At 45.6% G+C, this 26,509-nt stretch overlaps 1 protein-coding gene across 2 annotated transcripts; it reads right to left on the bottom strand.

Annotated features, from left to right (window-relative positions):
- Window positions 1-1,595: 1,595 nt before the first annotated feature.
- On the bottom strand, window positions 1,596-5,720 carry Fabp5 (fatty acid binding protein 5). 2 transcript variants are annotated; one of them, XM_050161731.1, is made up of 4 exons: window positions 5,333-5,507; window positions 2,787-2,959; window positions 2,376-2,477; window positions 1,596-1,861 (listed from the first exon to the last, which is right to left on the bottom strand). In XM_050161731.1, exons 1-4 carry the CDS (start codon window positions 5,409-5,411, stop codon window positions 1,808-1,810), a joined length of 408 nt encoding a protein of 135 aa, XP_050017688.1. In that variant the 5' UTR covers window positions 5,412-5,507; the 3' UTR covers window positions 1,596-1,807. The 2 variants fall into 2 exon arrangements, with proteins under 2 accessions (XP_050017688.1, XP_050017689.1); XM_050161732.1 differs by lacking the exon at window positions 2,787-2,959 and having other exon boundaries at window positions 5,333-5,720.
- Window positions 5,721-26,509: the final 20,789 nt, after the last annotated feature.

Here is a 26,509-nt window from a genome sequence, read left to right as displayed (position 1 = left end):
GGAGTTGCATTGCTCTGGAATCCAAATCCCAGCATGCCAGGTCCTGACTCCTCCCTGGGACGGTCAGGACCACACCCACAGGGTATTTAAGTGAGCTCCCAGAGGAGAGACACGTGGTTTTCAGGTCTGCATGGGCTCCCTGCTGTCCTGTCTCCCCGCCATGCGCTTGGCCACCCAAGAGCATCATTCTTAATAAAACGATGGGCATTTTGATCCGGTTTGATTTGACCTAATTGGATTTCTTGAGCAGGCGGAGCCGCCCAGACAGTTTCTCCATAGCTTTTGGTTCCTGTCCTGGAACTGGCTCTTGTAGACTAGGCTGGCCTCAAACTTACAGAGATCCGCCTGCCTCTGCCTCCTGAGTGCTGGGATTAAAGGCGTGCGCCACCACTGCCCGGTCGGAGCCGCCCTTTTCTTCTTATTTTTTCTTATCACATAAGGAGCTGGGTATAATCCCAGTGATCAGAATGAGGCTGGATTGCGGGCTCCCCAGTGAGATCCTATCTCACCCATCCCCCATTATCATTAAGATAGTGCACTTTTCATACCAGGGTTTTGAGATAAGACTATGTACAGTTCAACTCAGACTTGCCACATTTCTACTGCCCAGGAGGCACTTGCGGCTCATGGCTACTGGCCAGCATGTCTCTTTCTTAACACAGGGCCCTGTATGGAGCTGAGGCTATCACGACACTCATGGTCCAGCTTCTGAAGCACTGGTCTTACAGTATGACTCGGTGACTTCTGAGATGCCTGTCCTTGGTAGGTGGTCAGAGAAAAAGTCTGAGTTCCCTTAGGAGCTTTAGACTCTGTCAGCACATGCCAGGAAGAGGCTGTGCTGAGAAATGACCAAACACACTAAGAGGACATGGTGAAGTGAAGTGAGCTTTGCAACCCAGCTCTACTTCCCATGTCTTTGAACAAGTCAGCTAGTCAAACACCCAGCCCCTTATTTGCAGAATACAGGTAACAGTGTCAGCCCCTCTGATGTTGTGCAGGCAATGTGTACACAGAGATCTGTACCTATAACCTATTTCCTAAATGTGGGTTGTGGGTATTTGCATTCGAGCCTGAGAAATGCAAGAGAGCTTCACTAAACCTCAATTCTTCACATCTATCGTGCGCTTCTGATGTGCACAGAAGGTCCTGAGCACTGTGGAGCGCATCGTATTCTAACGCTGGGAGTGTTTCGCATTTGTCCAGTTTTCAGATTTTCTCAACCCAGAAAAGTTCTCAGTAGTTGAAGGTCCTCAGTATACTAAACGAATGTTCCACTGCAGTTTATGAATGTTGTACCTGCACCACCTGAAAACTATGAATTTGAAACCTTATACTCCTTTATAGTATAAGGTCTACGAAGCCATCTTTCAATAAGAATAGTCTCAAATTCTTGAGTTGACGCCAAGCTCAAAAACAGTATAAAACAAGCTTAAATGACTGGGCACGTATTCGCTGCAAAATAGCTGGCCAAGTCTACAAACTGCTGGGATATATTAGCCATAGGGACCCAGAAGAATAGCTCAGAGCCTTTCAATTCCTGATTGAATCACCAATTGGAGCACCAATTTCCACTACCTGGAAGAACACACGCACCGTGAAGTAGCACAAACACATTTATTTACTAACCAAAGGGAAGATCCCAGTTAAACCAACACTCTGACATGGGTTTCATGTAAAGTGCTGGTGATAAAGATGGTTGAACACAGTCATGAAAAATAAAACTGAAAAAAAAAAAAGCAGTGCAGATATTTATGACCTGCTCATTGAACTGAGCTCATTCACTCCTGTCCGGGGTGGAGCGGCATCCTCACTCCACCTTCTCATAGACCCGAGTGCAGGTGACATTGTTCATCACGCAGTCCTAGGAGAAGCAAGATACAAGTCAGGCTGGCTGTACACTGCAGGGCACATCACAGCCGGAATGCTGTAAACTCCTGTCTCAGGCCTTGCTGAAGGAGAGGAAGCATCTTAGGATTTCCAGACTTGAGGAGAGCTGGGACCTGCTGTTCTGTCTATAGGTACAGTTGCTATCCGGAAGACTAAAGCACGGACTAGGACCTCCAAATTACTCATTTGGTCTCAGCAAATATCTCTTACTTTAAATAAATGGAAGTGTGTGTGTGGTGCGCGCATGCACGCACGTATGGGCGCGGGTACAAGGGGCTGTTTGGCAGCAGGAAGAAACTGCTGCAGCTACACTCTGGGAATCCCTTCACTTCTCTGTCCCATCAAGGGTTACCTTAGTAATGAGTGCTCTGTTTTGAATTGCTATTTTGAATATTTTCTTCCTAAATCTCCTTCTCTCGTTAGAGACGCTACGGTGACCGTGGCTGCGAGCCCCCATCCCAGTGCGCCACAAGCAGTTCGGCACTCACCACCACCAGCTTTCCATCCTTCACTCTTCTGGTTATTGTGCTTTCCTTCCCGTCCCAGTTCTGGTGCTGGACCAGGGCACCGTCGGTGAAGGTGCAGATGGTCTGCAAAGACACAGGGTGCTCTACTCCTCCATCTTCCAAAGTACACGAGTTCCCAGGACCCACCCCCACCCCAGCACGTCTTCATCTTTCCCTTGGTGGGTCTACTTCATCCACCATCCCGATTTTATCCACAATCTATAAACTTTAAGATGTTTGCATCTCACAGTACTGGGCCTTTTACTGATTTATCAAAATTCAACTTCATAAAATATTTTTACACCAAGTTCTTGGCAATAAGTAAAGATGTCACTAATGCGAGCTAACCCGTCACTCTAGAAGCTTCTCTCAGTTCGCAGTGTTATAGCTGACCTGAGTTTTTCTGCCATCGGCTGTAGTTTCATCAAACTTCTCTCCCAGCGTACAAGAAAACTGTGTCGTCTTCAAAGTGCTCTCCGTTTTAACGGTGATATTGTTGCCGTCACACGAAATGACACAGTCTGGTTTGGCCATGGCACCCATCTTCCTAAGAGCCAGCCCTACTCCTGTGTAACGGGAAGTAACATACGGATCAGTTAAAACTTACACAACAGAAGCCACGATTGAGCCGTAATCATTTCATCTGCCTGGCCTATTCTCACTTGCTCGCTGACAAACACATATCCAGTGTTTGCAATATAATGCATGTAAGCCCCATGATCGTCCTGTGCTTGTGAGTGGGGATGGGGGTGTCTCCACTGGACTCGGGAGAGCGGGGCAAACACCTTTAGCCGGAAATGATAGAGCTGGGGGCAGCCAGTGCTGACAACATGGCTCTAAAACTCTATTAGCCACTGAGCTGTGCATCCTCAGAATGTCAGGCAAGACTTTATCCGTAACTAAAGCAGTTGACATAGGCCCAGGCATGGTGACACCCAGAGCTGCAGGCAGGAGGATCAAGAGTTTGAGGTCAACCTAAACTGCATAGGAACCTTGTACTGAAAACAAAACAAAATTAAAAAGCAGTTGGGAGATGATGAAAATAAAATATTCGGAGTTGCAAACTTAGGGCCTAGTCCAGTCCTGCTGTACACCAGGTTCTCTCCGCCACTGTATTCTCCAGCCAGCACACAGCAGGCCCCTGGTAAACAGTCAACAGACCACAAAGAAAAGAAAGGGGGGGGGTCAACCCTGAGGGACTCAAATAGTACAGTACGGAACGCAGCCGTGATGTTAGGTGGAGGAGCACCCTGGGAAAAAGCTGTGCAACAGCATTCTATCTGCCTGGTTAGACTCCTGTGCACTGTGCACCCGCCAGTGCACTCTGACTCCTGTACTACCTGTCCTATTTGACTATCTGGCTGGTTTTTATCCTGTGTAGTCTGTTATTTACAGCAGTTACACAGGTATGAAATTTCACATTGCTGGGTTAGACATTAGCTTCTAATGTATGTATTTGCCCTTGGTGACAACATTCATAAAGAACCTGAGATGTTTCACAAGAGAGGAGATAATGACCCAGGCCGAATGACGGCTCCTGTGTTCCCAGGGTCTTCCTGCCGCTCTGCGCCCCTTGCCCAGTGTCTATGGGTCAGGCCTTCCTAACTCCAGAATCCCGAGAGCCAGCCACTCAAGCATAAGCACCCAGTTCCTTGCCAACAGTGCTCTCTGCTGGTCCTCACTCACGCTTGTGCAGTCTGGGCGAGGCCAGCAAATGGCCCTTTCCAGACTCATGCTCATTTACTCCTCCACTGGGTAAAAGAAAAAGGACAAGAGCCTGCGTTCACATTCTACTGACAATATTACACATACAAGCATGATTCATCAGAGCCGGGCTTAACCCCGCAGTGCTGGATACTGGCTAAAAGAGAATGAAGTCTGGTTCTGAAGTGTGCAGGGAGGTGTCAACAGTGTCATCGGGACACTGGGGACAGCAGCCTCGAGAGCTGCCTCCTCATCCCAGCACTACCTTTCCGGAGAGAATCCCTGTTCAGCTAACTCCATCCCACTTCCTGGCATCTGGGACAAAGGTCCGTTTTGTTTGTCTGCTCTATGTGTCTACATGTTATCCCTCTCTTAAGAGTAGGCAACAGAAAACGAAGCACTATTTCCAATGAGACTCAACTTGAACCTTGCTCCCTCTTGGTTAGGTTTTAAGTGGCAAGTGGCTACTACAAGACCACACCCATCGTGTAGCAGTGAGCAACCACAGGCCAGCAGTTTCTGATTATGGTTTTCCAGCCAAGCCCACGGTCTCCTCGTTCCTAACCCTCCTGACTCACAAGACAGAACAGAAAAGTGGCTGGGCTACAACCGTGTACAACGGGTTTCTCCGTGCTTTGCCCATAGGCCACCAGCTACCCAGAGTTGTGTCCAGAGTGAGCAGAGCCAGCAGCCGGTCCAGCGCCGCGGGAGCCACGCCTAGCCAGGGGCGAGGAGAGAGCCTGAGAGATGCTGCATAGAAAGAGATCTGAGCAGCATCCTTATTCACAGACTCTAAAGGGCTTCCGCAGAAACCACGCCCTACCACACGGTGTCCCTACAGAGATGGGGGAAGGGGACTCCCGCCATCTAGGAACAAAAGATGCAGCAGGGTAGGAAAGGGGAGTGGGTGCTGCCACGATGGGGGCAGGTGGTGGGGCACCAGGTGAGGATAGTTAGAACAATAATGGACCGTTGAGGGGGTTCATCTGTAGGGGGACCATAGCAGGACGGCTAGCACGCGCCCCTGCAAGACCGGAAGCAATGGGGGACTGCCTCGTGGGCGAGAAGCAGAAAAGGAGAGAAGTGGGTAGTTCACCACGTCCGGAGCCGAGCAGCAAAGGCGCGCACCCATCCTAACAGTCGCGTGGTGCTCCACGCAGCTCCCCGGGCCGCGTGGTGGAAGGGGATGCCTGCACGTGGAATGAGAACCCAGGGGTTCGGCGATGTGTCCTCACCTAGCTCCTTCATGTATTCCTCAAAGCCTTGGCTTTCCGTCAGGCGCCACCTCCCCTCGAGGTCCTTAATGCTGGCCATGGCGGGCGGGCAAGCATGAAAGCAGCAGCAGGGAGAACGCGGTGGCGGGGGCGCTGTGCGGCTCCGGGCTCCACCGCGGCTTAAATCGCCTTGCAGTGGGGAGGTGCCGGACAGCCAATAGGAGATGCGCATCACCCGGGACCGCCCCCTCGCCACTCCCCGGCCCCCTACGCCGGGGCCGTGCCTGGGGTCTGTAGGTGCCACCCTGACTGCGCCCGACAGTGAAGTCACGCGTCTCCCGCAGCTCCTGCAAGCTGCGACTCGCCTGGCGCGCCCTCCTCCTCCGCCAGTGACGCTCCGGCACAGTCCCGCACGTCCGCTCGCCCAGGAACCCCTCCCCCTCCCCGGTACAGCCTGGACCCCATGGACCTGCGCGCCATGGCCCTACCGCCCTGCCGCCGCCCGTTTGCTTTTGCCAAGTACTCCAGAGGAACTAATTAGCCAACGCCTGGCTTATGGGCATTGATTGGCTGATTAGTAAGTTGATTGATAAACTGCAGTGTCCTTAACCTTGACAAACCTACGTCCTACTCCCTCTAAAAAGAACCTGCTGACCCCACCCTCCCGACTTCTGGGCCTCCTCTTGGGTTGTCTGCCTGAGTTGAGCTAGACAATCTTAGCAGCAGCTGCTGGGTGAGATTAGAATGACTTTGGAAATTCGGTTTCTCCACTCAACTGTAGCAAGTTTCAGCTTAGGTGACTGCCATTGTCACTGAAGAGTCTTATCAGTTTTTCTTCCCCTAGAAGGGGTCAAAACGAGTCCTTCCTTCATCCCTGGGGGGTTTTGGTGGAGCTATGAATTAGCAAATTACCTCGAATACTTTGATATATAAAAATCCTGTTTTATCACTTTGATATGCATAGAAGTCCCACAAAATGCGAGGCTCCAAGGACAGTCAGGTGACAGGAGCTGTAAGATCCATGGCTTCCCAAGCCGACCTAAGAGTCTGGAGCATTCAGGAAGACAAAGGGAGCATGTGAGACAGTGTGGAGAGGAACCTTATGGTGAACAAAGTTTATGGAGAGCCAACTTAAACAGGGTCTCTTATAGCCTAGACTATCCTTAAACTTCCTATGGAGCCAAAAGGGACTTTGAGCTCCTGATCATCTGTCTTCAGCTACCAAGTGCTGGGATTTCAGGCATGTCCAACATACCCTGCTAAAGTTGTCATTACACAGGGAAAATCAAGAATAAAATACACACGTGGTTAGTAAAAGTCCACCACACAACTATTGATTTTCCTTTTCAGTGCAGAATTTAAGGTTACCTGTGCTATTCCATGCTTTGTTATGGCGCAGGTTTGTATTAGACAGTTTTGTCCAACTATGGGTTAATGTGAATGTCCCGAGTCTACTGGAGGGCAGCTGAGCCCCGATTTTCACTAGATTGTGTATATACAATAACTCCAAATGATTTCATTCACAGATAAGGCCCTCTGAATGGAGGTGCATCTGCACTTCCCTAATCCTGATTTCTCATCTGAGAAATGACCCAGGAGCAAAGGGTTTGCTAAGGATCCCCAGCACGCACATAAAAACTGGGAGCAAGTGTCTGCGACCTCAGAGCTGAGGGATCAGAGACAGGCAGATTGCTGGCCTTCCTGGTACAGCCAGTCACGTGTCAAGTTTCAGGTTCAGTGAGCGACCTTGTCACTTACAAAGCAAGGCAGAGAACAACTGACAAAGACTACTGTCGCCAGCCTCTGGCTCCTACCCAAGTGTGTACCCGTGCAGGGTGTTCATGTGCACACTCATGACAACATAGTTACAAGTTTCTTTGCCTTAACATCTCCTCAAAGCTAGTGGAGAGGCTTCAGATGCTCAGACTAGCTCAAACTATGCCAGACATGTATGAGGATGCCGTATTTTCCTCCGCTGAGGTCATATATTGCTGTGGTGTGTCCTGAGCCCCTCAGTTCCCTTCTTGCTCTGGTAATATTCTCTGTGCGTGGATTGTGGATCTTCTCAGAGTGTCATTTTCACAGAGTCCCACTGGCTGCTCCCATGCCTCACTGAAGGCCAAATGGACTGAAATGTAAATGTTGCCACACAGACCAGCTGTTGCCGTGGAGACAGTGTCAGTTTATTGAGTATCTACTATGCACTACATGGTCTTTCCTGGCTTTACATCCCTGAACCCTAATGCCCACTGATTGCTGAGGCGGGTTATCCCAGTTTGGGGGAAGAGGAAATGAGGTAAGGAAAGTTGGTGCTGTGGAGTTGTAGAACCAGAACCTGCTTCGAGGACTTTCTCACGAAAGACCTTGTGAAACAAGACCGCACCTGCTTTCTTTTGTTCGTGGCGCTTGCTCGTAAGGGAGGTGAGAGCAGAGGCCAGAGCCACTCTGCCAAGATACTAATTATTGTATCATCTCTCACACAACTAAAATCCAAAAATCATCTAGCGTGCTGCGAGAAATTCCCTGGCCTGCATTCCCTTTATTACCAGTTATGGCTCCATCTTTCGGGTTGGCAGCCCAGTTCCCATAGCCCTGGTGACACTGACTTGACCTGTCACTGTTCCATAAGGCCTGAGTACCTACACCTGAGAGCCCATTGCTCAGAAAGCAATGCTCGGAAGGACACTAAGCACTGACTCCCGGGAAAGCACTGGCGCTTCTGGATTGCCGTCTGGCCATCTGGCCGTCTGGCCGTCTGGCCGTCTGGCCGGCGGCTCCCCGATGCCTCTACGCCAGCTCATCAGGGGCTGTCTCACGTGTGTCCTCCAGTGTTGGATCCCGTATAGTGGTGATAGCCAAGCTTCAGTATCAATGTATAATTTTTGCTCTGAAGAGTAGAACTAATTCTTGTGTAGTTAAATACATCTTCATGTCTGATGCGATCAGCAAGGCCTTGTTTATTGCTGTGTCGCCAGGGTGAGACAAGCAACATCTGGACGCTTCCCATGAGCAGCTGAGGGTTAAACTACATACATATATAAACTGTATACACAAATACAGTTCATCTGAGATTCTTTTTGCTTAATTTGTTCCTATCTATAAATTCTTTATCAATTTCTTTGACTTTGTATAATAACAATAAAACATGATAACACATTGCAGGAGATTTAGGAAATACAGGAAAGCATAAAGGAAATAAGAATTGGTCTATAAGCCTACTACTCAGATAACTAGAGAAATCCACTATTTCCTCCCAATGCTTTACCAGGGGTATGTGTGTGTCTGTGTGTCCATGTGCATGTGTTGTGTGAATATGTGTTTACAAAACCATACTGTAACCATAACATTTGCACACCTTTATCCCGTGGGTTTCCTAATTTCATACATGGTTCCCACACTGCAAGCACTAGCCGTGTCTGTCTCCAGCAGCAGCACCTGAGCACACGCTAGAGCGTGCAGCTCCTCACAACGCAGGTGCTGTTGGCTTTCTTTCCAGCATACTGAGCCCTCTGCGCCAAGTTCAAAGTCTGCCTTTGAAACAGAAGTCGTCCACAAGCCTGTGGGGATGTTCAGATTCCCACACATCCCTGGCCCACAAAGTTCATCCTTAGCCTACAGGGCCTTCTTGGGTGTGAGTGGGTTTGTAATTTCTTAGGTACAATCAACCTTGATCTCTCAGGAGCAGTCAGTCAGTGCTGTCTGGGCTGGTGGCTTTAACAGGGTGCACACTTCCTTTTGGAATGAGCCCAAGTTAATGATCAAATCTGAAGAGGCCACCAAGAAATCCATGTCACAGGCCTTAGACACTTATGTCACCCAAACAAGGAATGATAGAAACTCAGTTCTGAACATCTAGTTTTCTTCTTTGGAAACCATAGTGCTTGTGTCGCTGGGAATACCCAGCCCTTCTCCAAAACAGCTGCAGGAAGTTAAAAACGGTACTGTACGCACGGAGATAAATGAAAGACGGAGAATTTCCAGCAGCTTTTCCTTTAATCACCTGAGAACAGACGAGTCAGAAGCAACGTTTGCCCTGTCTCTGAGCCCCAGCTTGGGAAATGCTCCCACGATAGCTCATGGCCCTGAACAGCAATGCTCAAATCACTCTGTTTCCACCTAGTGGTGGGAGTGAAATACTCCTCCCGGGCTTTATTTGATTAGCACTGGTGGCCTCTTGTGTTCACACTCAACAGACATGGGTGTGAAGCTTTGGAGCACAGTGTGTGATTTCATTGACAGACACCCCAGCTGCTGTTGGTGTAGGCAGATGTAGCTTCCACAAGGTTCATTCTTCTATATAACAGTTCCTAAGGGCAGTAAGTATCAGTGGCCTAGCATGCAGGAGATGGGGAGGAAAGAGGGAACACCATGTTACTTATACCACGGAATACCCACGTGATTCATGTTTAATTGATACACGTAGAGGAGACTTAATCATCTTCTCTAAGTGTCTGGCAAGAAAAACATTTAAAAGCCTAAAAGAACCAAGTACAAAGCAGGAGGGATCTCAGTATAAATGACACTTCTCCAATTGTAGTGTCCGGGCCAGGCTACATTCGCTAGACTGTTCTTCAGATTCAGTGGGTCCAGAGCTGGGTCTGGCATTATTCACATCTACTAATTCTCACTAGCAGTGGAGCTACCGGCCCAGGGACTGTCCTCAGGTAGCAGGTAGTAGAAGACTCCTGAATCCATACACAGGGCCTTGGCCACTTCAGTTTGTTAAATAATTTTATTATACTGCTACAAAACGGCCTCTGATTATATCCTCATACCCTTATGTGAAACTATGATCAGCTTTCTCCGTCTGTGCACTCCACGTACAGACATTTGCCCGATGGAGACGAGAAATACTCGAGGAAAATGAGTCTCGATTCAACTTCTAGAGATTTTTGTCTTGTCACTATTCCATAAACAATGTAATATACTTCTTGTTTTTATGTTTAAACACCAAACTTTATTTTAGGTATAACAACATGGCTTACAAGTTAAATAATACCATAACAGAAGGATTTGATGAATTTTAAATAGAATAAAAAATGGGGGATCTTCAGGTTACAAAATCCCTCCCCAAAACCAAATTTTAAAAATCACCTTTTTGGGGGCTGGTGAGATGGCTCATGGTTAAGAGTACTGGCTGCTCTTCCAGAGGTCCTGAGTTCAATTCCCAGCAACCACACGGTGGCTCACAACCATCTGTAATGAGATCTGGCATCCTCCTCTGGCGTGCGTGCATACATGGGAGCAGAATGTTGTATACATAATAAATAAATAAATCTTCAAAAATCACCTTTTCTAAGTGGGTTGATGGGACACATGTTTTCATGACTAGCTAGTTAGGGCTCACTCCTATTGTCCTCATGATCATTGCAACCGAAAAACCCAGCCCCAATAACACATATTGGCTCCGTCAGGAATGTAACGATGGTTCCTGCTACGTCCATACCCAGAAAGTTGAATTCAAATAGCCACAGATAAAGACAAAAGCTATGGAGGGGTCAAAACTAGAAAGATAAGTTAGCGTTAGACCTCCTTTGGTGACTCGTGTGTCCTTGGGCCTGCATTCCACCCTCCTCACCTAATATGAACTTCTCTGTCTCCTTTCTAGTTTTCACACTTAGAACTATTTCCATACATTCATGTATACATTATATGCTAGGATCTGTATATGTGAAGGAAAATGTAGAATTTTCTTTCTGAGTTTGGGTCACCTTGATTAATGTTATATTTTCTAGGTGTATCCATTTTCCTGCAGATTTCATGGTAATTTTATATATAACTTTCACATTGTTTTTATATTGTGTTAGCATTTAACTTAACTAGAGACAGATACACACATACATACACGCACACATATATATGAGAGGTTATGTATGGGACATATATAAATATGTATGAAGACTGAGTATCAGCTGATTTGGGGTGTGTGTGTGTGTGTGTGTGTGTGTGTAACTCATCCTCTGAAGATTCCAGGAGACAAACGGGAAATGGATCGAACTCAGTAAAAACATTATCTCACTCAGTCTTTGGGCTTTTTCTGATCAGCCTGAGACAGCTGTGTTTCTGATTTTTCCAGAAAGCATCGTCAAAGGCTTCAAATGGTGTGTGGAAGTGAGAAGGCTGGAGCCGGGTTTGTTTAAGTTGAATGCTTCCCTTGAGTTTTATACAAGTCTGCGAACGGTCAGTCCTGAGTCTGACTTGCTCTGCTGTAGACACATGTTAGCTTCTAGCCAGAAAAAAAGAAACCACCAGAGTTGCTTCCAAAGCAAAGTCCTGGGAAGCAGATACATGCGAGAGCTACACCTTGTCAGTTGTCTTTAGCAGCAGAGATCTCCCGCTGAGACCAAGGTTAGGAAATCAGACAGCCTCAGCTGTACCCAGAACATAAAACCCCACATCTTTCAATGCATCGGGTCCAAGAACTCTGACTATTCACCAAGAGAAGGCGCTCATTTTGGTTGCCAGAAGATTGTTCCTATTTAAGGAATTTTTAAAAATGGTCTTAAGAACGTCTCTCTTTTTACTTCAAGCAGTTCTATTTCTGTACCACGTGACTATCATGGCTTCCCATTAAAACTTAACCGTGGTTTAAATAATAGATCACAAACACATGGTTGCTAAATGAACCGGCTAGGTGATAGCTAGAAGGGAAGTGAGGCATTGCAAAAGTCACAGCAATAAAGGGGGAGTGGCTTCAAACTAAGCAGAGGCCACAGTCTAGAGCAGAGATGCTGGGAGCCATGCAGCCTAGGCTCAGATCAACATATGACTGTCTGCCCGACAGGTGTCCTCAGGACAATGGGCTCTCCCTTGGCAAGGACCAGCGATCCACAGAACAGCATAGGAATCTGCAAGGTTCATGCAGCTGGCAGGCTCTTTTCTCTTCCATTATATTGTTGATTCTTTGGGCTGTTTTTAGTTTTACTTTGTCAGTCACACATGCAACAGCTATAATTTCCCCTGGAAATTCTACTCTTTTCAGCAGGGGCTAATGCTTCTCAAATCTCTTGCATGGAATTAATAACTACAACTCTTTCTCCTAGGAACTTTTCTGTCTCAATAGAGACAGGTAGGTACGTACGAGACAACAGTACTTGAGACAGTCTCCACATCTCACAGTTCTGGGGAGGAGTGTAAGGCTTCTATCACAGAATAGGAGAAAGGGCTCAGGAACAGACATAGTGCCAACTGCTAAGAGTAAATTCCCTGGACACCAGGCATAGGATCATCGGTAGGATCTGGCTTGCTCCAAGAGCAAAAATAACAGTGCAGAATGCAGGACGGAAAGAACCATCTCTGCCATACTCAGGAGCTTAAATATATGGTGGGAGACGTGAGGTGGGAAAAGAGTGCTCTGCTGAAGTCTGCCTTTTACAGAGAAGGTGAGACTTGGGGACCACTTACTAAAGCAAAATAAACAAACAAAAAGGAACTGTAGAAAGCTTATCTTGCAGACATGAAAGAATTGTCTAGGCTGGAATATTGTTGTCCTTAAAGCATTGTTTCCGTGTCTGTCATTTTTTAACTTTGTAAGCACGAATAGTTGCCAGAGCAGAATGTGTATGGCTAAGCCTACAAAAATCCTGAACTGTGTGTCTAGAATAAGGCTATGCAGGGGGTGGGAAGGTGTATTGGGGAAGCATAAAGAGGTGGGGGGCTTTCATAATGATCATGATGTATTCCGTAAGTTGTGATAATTTTCTTAGAAGCCAATAATAAAAGCTGTTAATGTAACCCTAATAAGAAAACCTCTGTTTAAGTATAAATGAAGACGGCCTGAGCTACTCAGGGTCACTTGACTGCAGTCGAGCCAGAGGTCAGCAGCTTTCCTGTCCTGACTCCCCTTCCCCGCCTCAGGACCTGAACCCGAGCTGAGGCTGGACCCTGGCACAGAAACTCTTAGCAAAGAATGAATGATTCCCCTGACTTCCATATAAGTCCCTACTATCCAGATGTCTGTATTACTGGATATTACAGATGTTACTAGCTCATGGCCTCAGATGGCAAAAATACAGTTTGGGCTAATCCTTCCATACCGCACGCTGGCAGTTTTCAAAGGCTAAGGGCACAGTGCTACCAGGCTGCACCTCAAATGCCCTGACACCCCTAACTTCCTCAACCCCACTTCAGACTAAATCAGCACTCCTAAGCCTTGATACAGACAAAATACAGACCAGGTTCTGTGAGGACACTTTTGGCCTGTAAAATTGCACGCGCACACGGTAGCATTTCTTTCTAAGAGTCTTTCTGTGTTAATTCCCCCTTCCCGTATCGGTCCCACCACCCGATATCCCGAGGTACTGCTTTCCCTCCAATACAGCATTTGAGCGTTTCCTTGAGACCTCTCTATAATAGCTAATAATTTCTCTAATCAGATCAACCACACCCAGGGGTCCTCTTGCTCAGCGGTATTAATCCTGATGGAGCAGGTTCACTGCTTCCCTCTCATTTGATTAGCTAAGGAGAGTCATGAATACGTTATAACTCACCTAAATCCTACCTCTAATCCCTTTAAATTGACTGTGGGCTGACTACCCCACAAGCTTTTAGAGATGCACAGAGCTGCCTGTCGAACCAGTGTGCAGATGTTCTCTGTGCTCCTCTGAAGGAGCCAGGAGGTTGGAATAGCTTTGTTTGTGCTTCTTATCGCCCTGGTCACACAAGCTGTCAGCCCATGGGGAAGGGTGCACTAGGCTCTCCTGTGCATGGCCTGTGCCAGCTCACTCTTCTATCCTGTGCTATCCCCTGCCCAGATATCACACACTGCATCATAGTGATAATGGCTAATTCTAAGGTCACCCAAGGGCAAAGGTAGTTTCCTAGGATCCTTGTGCCCTGAGTGTTTCCAAACTAAACATATTACTGTTTTCAGTTTTGACAAAAGATGTAATGGCTATCCTCTGGCTTGGCTGAGTGAGACACACCTCAGTTATTTTTATAATTGTGAACAGTGGAAATATGAGCAGTGCCCATTTCCAGTGCATGAAAAATGATTGATAATGTATCAGCAATTGTTCATTTTAATTCTCACCTATCAGAGAGTGCCAAAGCCTAAATTTCTTTCTTGAAATAAAATCATTTATTTCTTTCTTCGTTTATGTATTTTAGATCTGGGCTGCAGTTTCCCCTCCCTGAACTTTCCTCCCAGGCCTCCCTGTTCCCACCCCCAATCCACTCTTTCTCCCTTTCTGTTTAGGAAAGTGCAGGTCTCCTGTGAGCATCAACAAACAGGGCATATCAAATTGCAGTAAGACTAAACACCTCCCCATGTATTAAGGCTGGGCAAGACAACCCAGTCTGAGGAGTGGGGTTCCAAAAACTTATAAAAGAGTCAGAGACAGCCCTTGCTCCCTCTGTTAGGAGTCCCACAAGAGGAGCAAGCTACATAACTGTAACATACATGCAGAGGGCCTAGGTCAGTCCCACGCAGGCTCCCTGGTTGTCAGTTCAGACTCTGTGAGCCCCTATAAGCCCAGGCTAGTTGATCCTGTGAGTTTTCTCATGGTGTCCTCAACCCCTCTGGCTCCTACAATCCTCTTCCCCCTCTTCTGCTGGATTCTCCGAACTCCGCCTAATGTTTGGCTGTGGGTTTGCATCTGTTTCCATCAGTCACTGAATGAAGCCTCTGATGACAACTGGGGTGAGTTCCAGTCTGGACACAGAGGATGGCAGTTTAAAGACCAAATTTCCAATAAGATGTTAAAGTGTTGTCTGTGGTTGGGGTTTGGACCAGGTATTTCTGAGTTCCTGTACACTTATTCTGAACGACTGAAATTACAGATTGTACCGGTAAGGACTGACAGCAGACCACGTGAGAGATGGCTCCAGAGCCCCAGTTACCAGAACTGCCCGAAATACAATATATTCCTTAAGTTGAGGACAGTCCGTGTTTTTAGATGAATTATAACTTGTCCTTGACCTCAGAGTTTGGTATCAAGATAATACCAACTGAAAAAGTGAATTTTAAATCTATTATTTTTTTAATTGTTGTATTTGAAATTCAAGTCTTTAAAAATACCAGTTGAACTGGGCAGTGGTGGCTCACACCTTTAATCTCAGCACTCAGGAGGCAGAGACAAGTGAATCTCTATGTGTTTGAGGCCAGCCTGGTCTGCGAAGCAAGCTCCAGGACAACTAGGACTACAGAGAAACTGTCTCGAAAATCAAAATTAACAAAAAAAATAAAAATAAAACCCAGCTGAAGAGAAGCCCTCAGGTTTACTTTTTCTCCCTAAGAAAGTTCATTGTTTGTGGCCCTGAAGATGGCTCAGTTTGGGAAGCTCTTGCCTTACAAGCATGAGAGACTGAGTCTGACCTCCCTGGACCCCAGGACACAGAGGCACACTTGTAAATCCAATGCTAGGATGCAGAGGCAGGAGAATCATCGGGGTTTGTGGGCTAGCCTATCTGACTACAATAGCAAACTCGAGGATCAATACAAATCCTGTCTCAAAAGCTAAGAGGAGGATGCGGAAGCCTACAGTTGGCGTCTGGCTTTCACGCACCGCCACACACATACACGTCATCTTTATTTGGGATATTTTTGATTCATTTTTTGTCATTTAAAGTCCTCATTTCTTATTTTCCATTTTCACAAATTTGCTTTTTAATGTATATTTGCTTTCCATGATTTCACAAGTCAGTTATTCTAGAGCACCTAAAGTGGAATACTAACAAGAGCAAATCTCACCGGGAGTAACTTGCCTGGTGAGGGTCACTGATTACTTTGCGTTAGGATGGGTGCTAGTTTAGATCAGGATATAATTATGAGTCCAGTTACTCAACATAGAAGCAACCTTGTGTAGACACAAACTCTAATGCAATTTTGAGGCATGCGTTTTTACAAGAGTCTCAGAAATAATAGTTTGACTAATCAGAAAGAAACTCGAAGAGATGCAAGATCAGTAACAACTAGGAAGGGGTTGTTTCTACAGGAATATCTTCTTGAAGGCTCATAAAACACAAAACCATGAAGGAAATTGAAAATGATAGCAACAAATGGAAAGATATCCTATATTCATAGATTGGAAGCTAATATAGTTAAAATATCTATGATAGCCAAAGAAGTTCTTAGAGTGAATGAAAGCCTTGTAAAAGTCCAGTACCATTTATAACAAAAAGAGAAAACAATCCAAGCTTTCATAGGGAATTGGGAAGACCTTGAAAAATTAAAGAAATCTTAAGCAAAAAGAATCAACCTAGAAACACTGAATTTTTTTCAAAATAAACTACAAAACCATAGTAATCAAAATGGCACAGTAGGAATACAAATCACTGAAAATGTAGTTCTGTTGATAAAATATTACCTCGACATGAAGCCAGGGCCTTAATCCCCAGCATTGCATAATCTGGGTGTAGTGACACGTATCCCTGCAACTCTAGCACTCAGGAGGGACAGGAATCAGAAATTCAAGAGCATCCTCTCTTCCTCTCTGACATATTGAGTTTGGGGTCAGCTTGGGTTAAATGAGACAATGTCTCAAGCACACACACACATACCACACGTATACACACACCTGCACACACATATGCGCACACATGTGCACACATACACATACATGTGCACACACGCATGCACATCACATGCAATACACATGCACATGCATGAGCATGTACACACATGCAATACAAACACATACACAAAGACATGCACATACATACACATATGCACACACATACACACACACACACTTGGAAAAATGTATGAACATTAATAATATTTTTCTTTTTAAAAAACTTTATGATAAAAATTAAAATCACACACTGAAATTAACCAGATCCAAACATTATACAACTCAATGAACTTCTATGCAGTTCCAGCAGCCATTTGGAATGGAAGTTCTGGAGCTTCACACTGGATTTATATTTTTCACTATTGAATATACTTTTATGTATGTATCCACCACTGAAGCCGAAACGCTCCATGACACAGCTAGAACTAGCAAAACAGTTTAAATCTTTTTTGTAACTGGCATGCATTGCTTCCATCTGGGCCTCCCTTATACTTCGTATTGAGCCTTTCTTGTTCTCCTTTCTACATGTTATGTATACCGTGTCCACATGTACACTTACACATTTACATATATCATTGAATAGGTTTAGCACGTGACAGAGGACATCTGGCTTTAAAACATTCTGCATAGGAAGGAACAGAATCTAGAAACTATAGGAGGAGGGCTTGATAGCACTAGTCTGGGAAGGCGGTTTAGCCTTCTGGTAGTATTTGAGTTCCCCAACTCCTCAGAGATATCACATAAGCTGTTTCTCTTTAAGGTTCAGGAGGTACCGAGAATCAGAAACCAGATGCAGATATTCATGAAGACCCTCATCGGTAAGACCATCACCCTGGTGTCTTCTGAGTCCAGTGTCACCACAGAGAATGTGAAGGCCAAGATCAAAGACGAGGAAGGCTTCCTGCCCAACCAGCAGTGGCTGATATTCATAGGAAACAGATGGAGCATGGCAACTCTCCATCCAATGACAACATCCAGAAATAGTCCACCTTGCACCTGGTGCTATGCTTGCACCCTGGCATCACTGAGCTGTCCTTGTGCCAGCCTGCCCACAAGGGAGACATGATGACCTACTAAAAATGCTAACAGATTTGCACCCTGTACTGCCAGTCACACCCACACCAACCGCCACCCCAAGGAGGTCAAGGAAAGCCTAGGACTTCTTGCCTGAGCACAGTTCTGGGGCCCTAATTCAGCTCCCCTTAGTTAACTCCAGTAGTAATTCAAAAGGTCATTTATTTTATAAAATGAAAAGGGTTTACTAAATGGATATATCCCACTTTATATTATCAACTATCACCGAGCCATCTGAAGTCATCTTCGTTCAGATGAGAAAGATCTTGTCTGAGAAGTACTGGGCCATGGAGAAATTAGGTCACCACCTACATGGCCTGTATTTCAGCTCTAGTGAATCAGCATGACCCTGAGAATAAATCAGCCCTCCCTAGGATGGTGGTGCACGCTCACATGTACAACTTGGGTAGTAGATGTATCTGCTTGCAAGTCAAAACTGGAAATTTTGTTTTGTTTTTCATTGATTTTTCTTGAGCTCTGCATTTTTCTCCGCTCCACTCCCTGCCTCTTCCCTCCTCCTTCAACCCTCCCCCAAGGTCCTCATGCTCCCAATTTACTCAGAAGATCTTGTCTTTTTCTACTTTCTACTTCTCATGTAGATTAGATCTACGTAAGTCTCTCTTAGTGTCCGCATTGTTGTCTAGGTTCTCTGGGATTGTGGTTTGTAGGCTGGCTTTCTTTGCTTTATGTTTAAAAACCACCTATGAGTGAGTACATGTGATAATTGTCTTTCTGTGTCTGGGTTACCTCACTCAAAATAATGTTTTCTAGCTCCATCCATTTTCCTGCAAAATTCAAGCTGTCATTTTTTCTGCTGTATAGTACTCCATTGTGTAAATGTACCACATTTTCCTTATCCATTTTTCGGTCGAGGGGCATCTAGGTTGTTTCCAGGTTCTGGCTATGACAAACAAAGCTGCTATGAACATAGTTGACAAAACTGGAATTCTCTACCACCCCACAAGCTTACTGAGCAAGGACCAGAAAACCTTGCCACTGGAGCCCTCTGTGAAGGGAAAAATGCTGCAAATCAAATTTAGTTCTTTCTCCCAAACATTCTTCCATGTCCCTTCCTTTTCTTTTTTCCTTCTTTCCTTCCTTTCTTCCTTCCTCCCTTCCTTTCTCCTTTCTTTATGTTTGTCTGTCTTTTTCTTTCTTTTCCCCTTGGGCACCTGTTCTTTCTGAGTTCATATCCTGGCCCTGGTAAGTCATAGGGACTCACTAAGCTTTGTGAAATGAAGGCATGCATGGGTTTTATCTATTCTTACTCTGTCTATGATTATTTCCCCCACTTCTTTTTGTTCTGTCAGCACCCATTCAGCCGATAAGACCCACAGAGGCAGCTGGCCTAGTGGTGCCCAACGCACGTTCTCTCTGGGATGTGCTAGTTTATGTCTGAGTAGACTGCTAAACAGTCAGGCTTTTTTCTTCTCTCAGACTGTCTGTAAACTGTTGGTAACTTGAAATGAGTTACTGTAAGAGTATTTACACCATAGAAATTAGTGTTACACACTCAGCGTGTGTGGATCAGCTCTGTCACCTATGAGTTGGGAGGTCTTTGGCAAACTGATATCTTTAAAATTAGGCTTTATACAATGGAGATAACGATTGTGGTTTGCAGGGTTACTATAGGAACAAATCACCTAGTAACGTTTTGAAAGTGATTAGCATATCTTTGCATAAACTGTTAGTCAGACTAATTATGATATCTCATAGTGATAGTACCATGTCCTAGATTTCAACTGATGTGTTATCTGATCTACTTACATTTTTCCAAAGAATTTCTGACAACTGAAAATAACCAACAAAAAAGTCTATGAAAACAGACACATAAATTAAAAATCAGCAAAAGGAGAAGGAAAATTATGATACAAAATCAAAACCACAATGCTATTCAGATTGGGCAGGAACTAGACAATCAAGTGTCACAGAGGTGCTAGTCAGATGTTTCTTTTGTTGTTTCAAGGGTGTTTGTTTGCAATTTTAATTAAAGTATAATTGCAACTCTTCTCCCTAACTCCTCCCAGGTCTCTCCCTCTCAAATTGATAACCCCCTCTTCTTTGATTATTATTGTTAGGTGTGTGTCTGTGTCTGCATGTGTCTGCGTGTGTCTGTGTGTGTTTGTGAATATATAAACATGACCTTCTCAGTCCATTTTTGTTGTTTGTGTGTATATGGTTTCAGGGCTGAGCACTTCAAACTGTAGAAGCGCTTGAGGGCCCATCCCGGGGAGAGGCGATGCTCCCTCTTGGCAGTCCTTATTTGCTGGAGTTCTTTATCTAGCACTTGGGTCCCGTGAGAGTTTCCCTTATTTTTCAACCAAAGTTCTGTGATGACAAGTCCTGTCTGACTCACAATATAAAATGATGTCATTTCTGCATCTTTATTACCAGTGCAGCACACAACGGAGTAAATACTCCATTCAGTCAAGACAGACAAACAGAAACATGACAACGAGCCCCCAGAGATGCCGAAGACCTAAGTCAGTTTTGCAACAAACCCTGGAACAATACTGTAGTCTCTTTTCTACTACTTACACTACTCTAGAATGAATCTAGCTTCTAGATATAACGTCATTAATCAATGTTCCCTTGAACACAGTTACTAATATCAAAGTTATTTCAAGTCACTTACTATATTTTTTAAAAGCCCTATTTTCCAAAAATTGAATGTCTTCCCACTGTGTTGCATTTTAAGATTTTGCTCGCCAAGATCATTTCTGAGATGTTTCACAGAAAGAAGATGTGCCCCATGATCGAAAGGGGAAGCATTCCTCCCTAACAGACCACTTAGGAGCAGGGAATGACACAAACCGTAATCAGAGATAAAAGCGAAATTACTTTAAAATTCAGCAAACATGGGCCTGGGGTGATGGCACGGTCACGAAAGTCCCTGCCTCCCAAGCTTGAGGACTCAAGTCCAGACGCCAAGAAACTCCATAAAAGCAGGACATGGCAGGAACCCAGATGGGGGACACAGAAACAAGGGTATCCTTGAGGCTCCTTGTGAGGCTCCTCGGTCAGTGGAATTGGATTGATGAGCACTAGATTCAGTGAGAGACATCAAAGAGAAGGAATTGACCTATTTATGATGCCTGTCACTGACCTCCAGCCTCCACCTGCACATATGCACATGTGTAACAGCACACACATTTCTACAGACATAATCACAGAACAAAATCAGCAAACACTCCCTTGATTATTTTCCAGCTACGGTGAGTGGTGGCACTAAGCCTGACAACAATGCTCCGTGTTTTTCTGAACTGGTGACAGCGGTGAGGCTCTGCTCTGACACACACCTGTCTTTCGAAACTCAAAGCCTAGGGGACTCATGAGTCTCAGAGAAGCTGCCTAGTTCGGGGCTCTGGTCCAACAGAGGACTGAGCTTGCTCTCTGATGCCCACACCCACACCCAGGAGACATCCTTCTTAATTGTATATCTTGGCGGTCCTTCTTGGTTAGACCTGATCCCACTGCGGTTAGTCATCACTTGATCAGATGTATTATTTGTAAACCCTTTAGAGAATGGATTAGCGACCTGGATTTAGAGGAAGAGGAGGACCTTCTGGAAATCCTTGAAGCTGGAGAAATGGGAAAAGAACGTCAATTCAGCTGACTCCTACTCCTGATTTCCACAGTGGCAGTTTCCTGGTAAGCAAAGGGTTATAAGTTAGAGGGGTACTGATAATTTCCTAGTCTTAAATAATCCCACGATGAGTTAAGAACCTAAATCCTCACTTGGTGAGTGCTGCTGGCAGCCTTCATTGTTTACTGCACAAGGTTCTATCGCCAACACTTTACCCTGAAGAACCGCGGCACATAAGTCACCAAGGTCAAGGAGTGCACACAAGTTTGTGGAAGACTTTACGCATGAAATTGTATGCCCTAATAAAGGTACTTGTATCATTTATCTTTGTTGGATGTGAGGCCAATCTGTCACCCCATTGGCCACCAGGGTTAATTTTGCTGAAGTGGCTGGCTGGGCAGGTGTCCCCTTCCTCCCTCGCCTCTCCATGTGAGTCTCTTCAGAAGCTGTTCTCCTAGACAAAGACGATGATGCCTGACTTACAGAAGGATACCTGACTCCACACACACTACAAGGTCACACAGTTATGAAAACCCTCTTGCTCAGTGATCAGGGCATATGGTGCCAAGTGAAATGTCATACTTAGTATGATAGGTGAAAAACATCTCATGTAGCTCCATTTGTCCCTCCTTTTTGGTGCCAAGCCCCTTAAGTACCCTGGTGTCTACAGAAACCAGCAAGATTAACCCATTCATTGCAAGGATTTGGTGACTCAAACTATACTTGACCTTCTACAACATACATTGTTTTTATTTTTTATATTTTTATATTTTTTTATTTTTGTGACCAGCGTGTGTGTGTGTGTCTGTTTGTCTGTCTGTCTGTCTGTGTGGGGTGACACTTTACCTAAACAAACATCTGTTCCCCTCGAATAGGAAACCAATGAGAGAACACAGTAATGATATGACCTAAATACAACTTGCTGAAGCAGTGGGTTTTCTGGGGTTACTTAAGAAGTGTGAGGGAGGGGCTATTCACAGCGGAAGGGATAACACAAAGATAGCTGCATTGTGAAAAGCTCACCCGGCACAAGTGCCAGAGCACGAGAGCTGCGTCTCTGGGCTCTCTGCCCAGCTTAAAGACAGGTGGACAGTTCCAGAAGCCCCTCTTGTCCGCTCTGCCCATTGCCCATACTCAGCCCCCTCCCCCATCCTCCAGGAGTTGTTCGCTGTTTCTGTAGCTCTGGAAAGAGGCATTCTGGAATCTTGGGGGATGCAGCTTTCCCAGGCTTGCGATGGTTTCCTCTTGAGTCTCATGAGGCTTCCCCTCTCTCCTAGAGGGGATGGTTCAATTCAGAGGAAATGACTATACAGCAGTGTGTGTGTGTGTGTGTGTGTGTGTGTGTGTGTGTGTAAAAGTCAAGTTCAAGGACACCATTCTCTTCTGTTCATCGCATCTCCACACTCTTGCTATTTGCAGAGTTGTAACTCGTTTTCTAAAGGCTTCTAGAACAGGCCCGGATACCCAGGATTACCCAACACACAGCCTCACCTCTCATTCCTCTTAACTAAGTACAACACAGGTACACTTCATGCAAAGTTCTGAAATAGGAATGTCTGCTAACCCAGGGAATGCTTTTCATCCCAACACTCAGGAGCCAGAGGCAGTGGGATCCTGACAAATTGTAGGCCTGCCTTATCTACTCATCAAATTCCAGGCCGGCCAGGGTTGCATAGTGGAATGCTGTTTCAAAAACAAAAACCAAACAAATCAAACAAAACAGAGAAAGAATACAAGTCATGAAGGGGAACTTTTAAAAAGAGTTTGAAATTTTGACCTACTTAGAAGGAATGAATCAGGTGTTCATTGTTAGATCCTTCTAGAACCACACTGTAGAAGGCCTGGTACCTCTGGATCTCCATACAGATGCTGTGACAGGATGCCAAAGGGAAGATCCCAGTGATCATGTTCACGGAGGTCACAGCACAGTGCCCAGCATTCAAAATGGCTTGTGGTGACCCTGAGCCTGGCCATGGCCCTCAACAGCAATGCCAAACTGACTTTTACAGTGGTCAGCACAGCATGTGCTCTGACTGCTTGATTAAACTTCTGCCAGTCACAGTGCGACCCAAAGGGACGCTTCTAGAGAGGGCAGAAAACTCACTGCTCTGACCAAGGGACACTTCTGGAGAGGGAGGAACACTCACTACTCTGACCCAATGGACGCTTCTAGAGAGGGTGGAACACTCACTGCTCTGACCCAATGGACGCTTCTAGAGAGGGTGCAGCACTCACTGCTCTGACCAAGGGACACTTCTGGAGAGGGAGGAACACTCACTGCTCTGATCAAGGGACACTTCTGGAGAGGGAGGAACACTCACTGCTCTGACCAAGGGACACTTCTGGAGAGGGAGGAACACTCACTGCTCTGCACAGCAGCGCCAGGAGACAGCTGAGTCAGCCCAATGACAACGCCTCCATGCTGGGCTGGTTACACTGTGGCTTCCTCTAGCTTGTGGACTAACAAAACCAGGACAAGGAAGTAGAAAAGAACCCTCTTTCATGGCTGGTTAATCTTATAAATTGTAAAGCCATTTGGTATTACCCGCTAAGGTCAAGCATTCAGACCGGGAATGTGTCTAGACATGCCTGTGAGGTGGATCGTTGTAACAGTCTGTTACAGGTGTAAGTACAGCTTTGAAATTTTTCCTTGAAAAAAAAAAAAAACGTTTTTTAAAAAAGAAATTGTGCTGGGTGTGGTGGCATATACTGGTAAAGTTTCACACAGGAGTTGAGGCAGGAGGATTGCTATAAGTGTGAGGCCAGCATGGCCTACACAGTGAGTTTCAGGTATAGTAAGACAGCATAACCAAACCTTATCTTTTAAAAAGGAATGAAAGAAGAGAGGAGGAAGGGAGGAAAGAAAGGGAGAGAGAAAGGAGAGCAGGAGGAGATTGCAATCTTTAAAAGGAAAACTCTCTGGGAAAATTACATTACTTTGAACCTATTCATGCAGAGTGGAGCGTTGTCGGCTCACACTGACCCTTTTCCCTCCCAAAGAGCACTCAAGATTGTTCCATGTGTGATTGGATTCTTTTTGGATCAAATCCTAATCAGCAGCAGATTTTTCCCAGGCGAAAGAGACATGAAGAGCCAACTTTGGTGTGGCACCAGAAAAGTCAGGAGTAATCCCCCATTCACCCACCTACAGAAGAGTCAGGAGTGGTCCCCCATTCATCCACCTACAGAAGAGTCAGGAGTGGTCCCCCATTTACCCACCTACAGAAGAGTCAGGAGTGGTCCCCCATTTACCCAGCTACAGAAGAGTCAGGAGTGGTCCCCCATTTACCCACCTACAAAAGTCAGGAGTGGTCCCCCATTCACCCACCTACAGAAGAGTCAGGAGTGGTCCCCCATTCACCCACCTACAGAAGAGTCAGGAGTGGTCCCCCATTCACCCACCTACAAAAGTCAGGAGTGGTCCCCCATTCACCCACCTACAAAAGTCAGGAGTGGTCCCCCATTCACCCACTTACAAAACTTCTGCCTCCATCTCTTCTAGCTGAGGGTATTGGCACTGGCATAATTTAATTAAGCACGTGTGGAATTGCTGCGCCCCACATTCTGGAACTGATGTAATTAAAGTGAAATGCAGACGATGCTCTTCTGATCCCACGTTTAATGTCACCCTCGGTCGCTCCTGCTTAGCTTCAAATCACGAGAGGCAGTTTTCATTTTTTAATTGCGTTTTACATGCCCCTCATCCCCAGCCCCAGAGCAATTAGATTTCAGGGAAAAAATTACTGAAACAAGAAGCAAAAATCCAAAATAACAAAGTTACTTTGGCTCAGTGATGTCTCTAGCAGCTAGAGATCCCCAGATAACAGTCTCCTCCTGGGGCTGCTTATGCTCTAAGAACAGATGAGAAACTAACGGACCAAAAGACAGGCTTTCATGGTACTTGTGGAAAAAGAAACAGCTGTCCAGTTGTGATACTTTCTTATAGAAGTCGTTGTGCTTTTGGTCCAGGACATGGTATGAGGAAATATTAAAAGTTGAGTTGATACTTTGTCAGCTGTCCTTGTCATCCCTCCATGTGACCCAGGAAGCTTCCTGGTGGTTCTAATCCCCAGGTTTGCACAGGAGCCTTAGAGTGAATGGTTCCCAGAGGGCTAGACTTGGTAAGAAATTTGAGCTGTGAAATTTGTAAGTATTTTTGAAAACTGAATTTATTATCTGGGGATGGTGTCCCAGGGATCAATTCCAAGCCATCAGCCTACACTGCAGGGTGGTGAGTGCCTGTACCTAGGCAGATATCACATCAGCCTTTCCGAGGATGTTATAAAATATCAGTGAACATTTTTGTAGGTTAAAAAGCACTTTCCTGAAGTTCAGCCAAATACCTAATGAGCACACCTGGAAATAGCATGGGGTCCCCATTAAACTGATGTCAACATAAATATTTTGAACTACCTTGTGACCCCAGGCTTATGTCTTAGATATTTTATTTTCCCTTCCCACGTACTTCTTTATCCTAGTCAGTAACTTCTATTCTTTGACACAATTGACACAATTGGAACTCTTATTCCCAAATATGGATCAAAACCAAACATTAGACCTGACCATGTGCTCCTTACCATTGTCCCTTCTTGGTTGCCGTACTGCTCCAGTGCTTATGTCTCAGTTCAGTGCTCTGAACCCTCCTCCTCCTCCGTCATCACCTAAGATGAAGGCTTCTGTCTGCAAGCTTCATCATTCTCCTTGCTCAGGAGGCTCAGGGCTTGGCCCCTGCAGGCCCCACCTGCTCCCTGACCATCCACAGGCACAAAGGCACTCTTACAGGATTCTGCTTTTTCTCACTCACTCCTGACTCAGTGGAGTGCAATCCCCCTTCCTCTACAATGGGCCCTAACTCTTCCTTGTTTAGTAGCGTGCCCTCCAAGGACATCGTCCCATTGGCTCATCACTTGCTCTTCATCCTCAACTCCTTCCTGTGGCTATTTCCCTTCAGGGTATAACTTTTTTGACTTTTATATACATATGTCCCTAACTCTATACCATCTTCCGGCTACGGCAAGAAAGCTG

Source organism: Alexandromys fortis, unplaced genomic scaffold, assembly GCF_014885135.2.
Source record: "Alexandromys fortis isolate MF-2015 unplaced genomic scaffold, M_Fortis_MF-2015_v1.1 scaffold_74, whole genome shotgun sequence".
Classification (NCBI taxonomy): domain Eukaryota; kingdom Metazoa; phylum Chordata; class Mammalia; order Rodentia; family Cricetidae; genus Alexandromys; species Alexandromys fortis.
This window is presented reverse-complemented; position numbering and strand designations above follow the sequence as displayed.

Excerpts from the sequence above, each read along its gene's own strand:
- Fabp5 (XM_050161731.1), bottom strand. The coding sequence starts at position 5,411 with ATGGCCAGCATTAAGGACCTCGAGGGGAGGTGGCGCCTGACGGAAAGC. Across the intron at positions 2,960-5,332 it reads GGAATACATGAAGGAGCTAG|GAGTAGGGCTGGCTCTTAGG; the intron begins GTGAGGACACAT and ends CCCGTTACACAG. Across the intron at positions 1,862-2,375 it reads AGGATGGAAAGCTGGTGGTG|GACTGCGTGATGAACAATGT; the intron begins GTGAGTGCCGAA and ends TGCTTCTCCTAG.